The 6,000-nt window shown below is 58.8% G+C and overlaps 1 protein-coding gene across 4 annotated transcripts in view; it reads right to left on the minus strand.

Annotated features, from left to right (window-relative positions):
* Positions 1 to 4,357, minus strand: part of MARK2 (microtubule affinity regulating kinase 2) — a 58,330-nt gene extending 53,973 nt beyond the window's left edge. For all 4 annotated transcript variants that reach the window (XM_043970560.1, XM_043970559.1, XM_043970556.1 and 1 more), the window contains exon 1: positions 4,215 to 4,357. In XM_043970560.1, coding sequence (XP_043826495.1) covers positions 4,215 to 4,271 — 57 coding nt within the window. In that variant the 5' untranslated portion in view covers positions 4,272 to 4,357. The remainder of the gene's footprint in view (positions 1 to 4,214) is intronic.
* Between the last annotated feature and the right edge of the window lie 1,643 nt (positions 4,358 to 6,000).

Here is a 6,000-nt window from a genome sequence, read left to right on the forward strand (position 1 = left end):
CTTTAGTCACTTCAACTCTGCCCTGATCTTGATGCTGATTCAGTAGGAGATGAGACCATCTCTATAGATAGTCACTAAAAAAGGGAAAGTCACGGAGCCCACTAGGGAAACACTCAGAAAGCTGAGGGGGGAATGGGAGAAGTCCACTCGTGGCAAGCCAGGGGCACAGGGAGATGGGACCCTTTCCCTCGCCAAAGTCACAGGGCCCAGCCCTGTGTCCTCTTCAGAGCAGGTAGCAAAGAAATAGGTAGATGTCTTCAGTGACTCATCTAAGCTCTGTTGGGGGCTAGAAATAGGCTTGGGGGGTGGGGGAGGGCTCAAGATTCAGAAGTAAAGGCTCTAAAACCCCCCAGCTTCCTCTAAGTGAGAGAGAAGACAGAGATGACCTATCACGTTGGTGACTTTATCAGACACTCTTGTACTAACTTCAAGGGGTCACTGCCCAGACACCTGTCACCTACCAGTCTTTCATGGGTGGGAAGCCACCAGATAAGCCTCAGGAAACCTGGGCCTAGAAGCCTCCATGCTTCACAAGGAATCCAACCCTCCCTACCAGCCACCTTATTCTCTGGGCCAGGTGCTGCTTTGAGACCAGAAGAGAGATGTCTGTTCATTCAGAAAAAGCCCAACACCCAGAGCAGCTGATTCAAGGAAAGGAAGAGCAGCCCAGACCTTTGGATCTGCTAAAGGTGGCAAAGAGCCCCAGGCTGAGCAAGCAGCTCAAACTCCTTCCATGAATGGGTGCACGGGAAGCCCAAACACTGACAAGACCAGAGGGGTCCATTTCCCCAGCCCCCACCTAACCAGTCAATCATGGGCCAGAAAGCCCAAGGCTTGACTGGCCTGTAGACACACACTGGTTGACACAATACAAATGGAGCAGAGTGAGGAAAACTCCTAGGAACAGAAAAGGAATGTTGGCCAGATGGCTGAAGCCCGGTCGAGAAAGAGTTAATGAAGGCATGGGGCCTTGTCCAGAGCTGGAGTCATTCTGTTCAAAGAGGAACCAGTTCTGAACTTCCCAAGAGAACTACCTGTGCAAAGCTCTGAGGCTCACAGAAAGTCTCCTGGCCCATCCTACTTCACAACAGCACCCCCCAAAAAAAAGATTTCCAACCAATCTTTGGTCATAACCTGAAAGGGCAGCTTTAACCTGAAGCCAGTTGAATGTCAACTATAAACCAACAGACCACACCCGGGGTGGCCTCAAGTCAAGCTCTCCCCTCCAGTTTGGCTGCTTCGGGGAGTCAAGAGAAGCAGTGACTGAAGGCCTGTCTGCCCAAGGACCGCCCAAGCCTGCCTCAGCCCACCACAGCCTCTAACAAAGGCAGTGGCCAGATCTGAAGGCCCCCGGCCTGAGCTCTCAGGCCAAGCTAATGGGGGCTAGGAGACTGCAGCCACAGCCCCAACCAGCCCAGGCTCAGGCCACAGGCAAAAGAGCATCCTCCTGGCAGTCGGAGCCCACCTACTGCCCAGCTCACAGCGCCCACAACCTACCTACATGGAAGTCATTCAAATGTCAGTAGCAGCTCATTTAGCTTTAGAATTTGAAAGGCCTTTTCCTCACAATCACCAAGTGGGGCATACAGAGCTACTGTGAACCCCATTTCACAGAGAGAAAACTGATCAATCAATGCAACATTCGACCAAAATCGGACTGGAAGCACCCCCGAGATGACAGCCACTCCTGCTCCAAGACCCCCATAATCCATATCGAGTCTCGAGCCATCCTGGTCTGGTCTTTTCTCCAGGGCTTTCAAAGCCTGATGAAAAAGAACAAGCCATGCTGTGGGCTCCCTAGAGGGCTGAGAGCAATTCCAACGTGCCCACTGCTCGACCAGGGGTCTAGGGATCAGTCCCCCTTTGCCCTGACCTGCTCTCTCAGCCTTGATGGTTCAGAGGCCCAAATATAGGGCAGGTTTCAGGGTATCTGAGTCACTCACATCAGACCCTGGCCAACAGCAAGCCTCGCCTCACCACACTTTCCTCTTACTGTGGCCACTGGCTAGGAGACAAGCTGTCATTCTGTTGACTGCTTTCATGCCCGCCAAGCCTCCAATCCAGCAGTCCCATTTGAAAGAGAAACAAGCAAAAAAAACTCAGCCCCAAAGGCTGCCTGTCACAGCGTGGGACACCTCCACCACTGGTATACTGACAGGCCCCACTGGAGAAACCCCCTCCTGGACAAGTTGTGTCTGGGGCAAAGCAGATCGGACAGAAACGAATTCAGAATCAGCTGTCACCAAAAGTACCTCAAAGGCAGAGTCAGACTGACTACGAGAGGCTGATGGAGCAGGCAATCTCCCTGCAACAGAAGGTTTATTTTTGTTCTTTGGCATTTTGGGGGGGGTGTTTTCATGTTTTTTTCAGAGAGCTCTTGGAAAAAGGGCAAAGGAAAGAAAGAGGAAAAAGCCTGAAGATGCCAATTGTTTGTTTACCTATTTCTGGAAGAACCGGTTTAAGTAATTGCGATGTAAACCTAGCAATAGAGAGGGAGCCTTTCCTGGGGGTGGAGGGAGAACCTTAGGCCTGCTCTCCTTAGCAGCAGGAAGAACAAGATGGGGGTTTCTCCTTCTTGGCTCTGCTGCCTCCTTGGTCTCCAGGTCCCATGGGCTTCCTCTGGGAAAGGATCCTGTCACCCGCTCAAGAGCTGCCTCTCTGTAGGTGTCGGAATTAGGGACCTTCTATAGGATAGGAGCTGGGTTTAATTTAGTGGGAGCAGCTCTTCCACAGCACCCCAAAGAAAACCGGCTGTCAACAAGCATCGATCCACAGTAATGGGAGTAGCCCATAGGTGGGGGGCTAGCTAAGGATTCACAGTCCAGACTCAGGCTTTCAACTGGCTGCAATAAAATAAAATGGAGTAGGGAGCTTGATCCACTCCCTCTGCAAACACCAACCAAAAGCTCACTATGTGCATAGCGTGGCTTTACTGTTTGGGGAGGAAAGGACCCAAAAAAGAACCCCCCCCAACAGCAGACACAGCAAGAGGGCAGCCCTCCCTGAGCCAAACTCATCCCCACCCCTCGACCTCTCTCAAAAAGTAGACATCCAGATGTTTGAGAGTTGGCAGCCTGAAGTTCCCTTCAAGCAGGGTCTGTGAGATAGTGGGGGATGGAATTGGACCGGGCTTAGAAAAGGGGGCTTTTGGATACAGGGAGGGAAGACAGAGCGAGAAAGGAGGAGAGCTGGATCTGGAGAAGAGGCTTCCAAAGGTCAGGAGCTCTAGGTACAGTAAGGCCTCAGCCCTGAAACAGAATCCAACCAGCGCCCCTCTCTACCGTCTCACCCCCAAAGAGAACACAGACTCAATTGTCAAAGGGAAACAATTCCTTACAGAAACCCCACGGAGCTACTGACTGCTCAGTTGACATGGGGAAGAGAAGATGAAATAGAGGGAATGTCGAACACATTACGGGCGAGGCTTTCCAGAGGATGGGGAGAAGTGATGGGGGGGAGAAGATTCAGGGGTCCTCGGTGCCCCAGCACCTACCCGGGGGAGCGGGGACAGAGAGCTCTCGGGAGCTGGTGTCAGAAAAGGGTCAAGTTCAGGTGACAAATGACACTTGGACACTGGGGGGGGGGGGCGATGGGAGCAGCTTGTAAACTCTTGGACCCCGAGCTCTGCATGCACTGCTTGGACAAACGCTCTCCAAGCTGGTGTAGACGGGGCCAGAGGGGCAGGGACCCCCCGGCCAGGATCTCTGGCCGCCCCCAGCCCCGGCCCCGGCCGCGCCTCCCCACGAAGCCAGGAGAGGAAGAAGGGAGGCCGGGCTGGCTGACCCTTCTGCCCGGCCAGAGTGCGGATGGAGCCCGGGGTGGGGCACCTGCCGGGGGCTGCGGGGGAGCCACGAGGACCCCGGGCCGGGCGCGGGCTGAGCAACAGGTAGCCCGGAGAAAGTGACAGCGGGAAGGCCGGCGCGGGGGCCCGGCGGGGGTCACAATGGGCCGCCGAGGCCCCCGGGGAGGGCCGGCGCGGGGGTGGCAGGCCGGGGGGCGGGCCCCTCCCCCGGGAAGCCGGCCGGAGGGGGGGCGCGCAGGCGGCGATGACAGGGGCGGGCGGGCGAGGACGCCCCGGGAGCAGCGGCTGCGAGGGGGCGACGGGGAAGGAGAGGGAGCCCTTCCCCGAGGGGAGGGCAGGGGGGCGACGGCAGGCCGGGCCGGCACGGCGTGGGCAGGGGCAGGGGCAGCGGCCCCGGAGGGCGCGCTCCTACCTGCTGCTCCGTGTCCCTCTCGTTCAGCGTGGGCAGGGGGGTCCGGGCGCTGGACATGGTGCCGCCGGGGCCGGGGGCCCGGGGGCTGCGAGGAAGGGCCGCGGGCGCCGGGCGGCTCAGCGCGGGGGCCCCGGCCGCATGGGCCCCGGCCAGGGGTGCGGGGAGGCCGGGCCGGCCGCTCACGCCAGCCCGCGGCTGCGCCGCTCGGGCTAGGCCGCGCCGGCTCCGGGCGGCTCCGGGGCGGCCCCCGGGCCCGGGCCCGGGCTGGGCTGGGCCGCCGCTCGGCCGCGCCGCTGCCTGGCCCGCTCGCTGCCCGCGCCGCCCGCGCCGCGCCTCCGCTGCCTTCAGCGGTTCCGCTCCGCGCCCGCCTCACAGGCAGCCGCCGCCGCCGCCGCCGGCCCTGCTGCTCCCAACATGGCCGCCGCCGCCGCCGGCCTTCGGCTCTTTCCGCCGCCAGCGGCCGGAAACAGCCGAAGCGCTGGGCGCCGGGCTCCCGGCTGAGGCGGGACTCCGGAAACAGCCGAAGGCGGGAGCCGCGGGAGCGCGCGTGCCGGCCGAGGGCTCCGGAAACAGCCGAAGGGGAGCGGGGCGGGCCCGGCCAGCCTCTGGCCACGCCCCCCGGCTCCTCCGCCCATCCCTCCCCGCCCCTTGCAAACTCCGCCCGGGCTCTTTCCCGCAACCCCGGAACGGGCGCCGAGCGGCGTGCTAAGAGCTGGCCACACCCTCCGCCCCGCCCCCGCAGCCGAGGGCGGGCCCAGGCTACTTCCGGAAACACCCGGAGCCCGGGCTCTCTCCAGCCTCGCAGCATCCTGGCGACTTCCTCGCAGCATCCCTGGAGTGGTACCCATGCGTGGTCTTTCGGGGCTTTACCGCAGAGGGCCTGCGCTCTGCACCGGCACTCCGCCGGCCCAGGGCACGACCAGAGATGTTGGGAGGAGGTCCGCTGACCGCCGCACGAACTTTGCACCTTAAAGCACTTTGTAAACCTTAAAGCGCCGCAGAAGCGGGATAGCGATTACTATGACTGCGCTCTGTTGGATCGTGGAAGGGAAGAATGGGATGGAGAGGCAGGCAGGCGGGGACACAGGAAAAAGAAATGGACAGGTGCGGGACATGCTCCCAAGCAGTGGCTATATAGTGCTGAAAGAGCGGGACCGGGGTTCAGATCCCGCCCGTCCCCCACTACCTGTGTGAAGACAGGGAAATGACTTCAGCTTTCTCTGAGGCTAAATGAAGGGGAGGAATTAGAGGGCACTTGAGGTATTGAAAATAAAAAGGGGCAGCTAGATGGCGCAGTGGATAGAGCACCAGTCCTGGATTCAGGAGTACCTGAGTTCAAATCCGACCTCAGACACTTAACACTTACTAGCTGTGTGACCCTGGGCAAGTCGCTTAACCCCAATTGCCCCGCAAAAAATAAAAAAAATAATAATAGTGCGTTATTTGATCACCTTTCACTCCTCTTAGCTCCAAATAGACGCTCCTATGAATATCAGCTATAATTCCTAGAGACTCGTAGGTCTTGAACCACGAGGGACCTCAGAGGTCACCTAGTCCAAATCCTTGTTTTACCGGGGAGAAAATGGAGACCCAGAAAAGTTAAGCGACTTGTCCAGAGGCACACAGGTACTATGTACCAGAGGAAACATTTGAATTGAGTTCAGTGACTCCGGAGCTGGCGACATTCTTGACAAGTGGGCACTGGAAGCTCTCCAGCGATGGGGAACTCAGCTGCCTCTCCAGGCAAGTTCCTCACACCTGGAGACAGCTCAGATAAGAACTTTGT

Source organism: Dromiciops gliroides, chromosome 6 (genome assembly GCF_019393635.1).
Source record: "Dromiciops gliroides isolate mDroGli1 chromosome 6, mDroGli1.pri, whole genome shotgun sequence".
Taxonomy (NCBI): domain Eukaryota; kingdom Metazoa; phylum Chordata; class Mammalia; order Microbiotheria; family Microbiotheriidae; genus Dromiciops; species Dromiciops gliroides.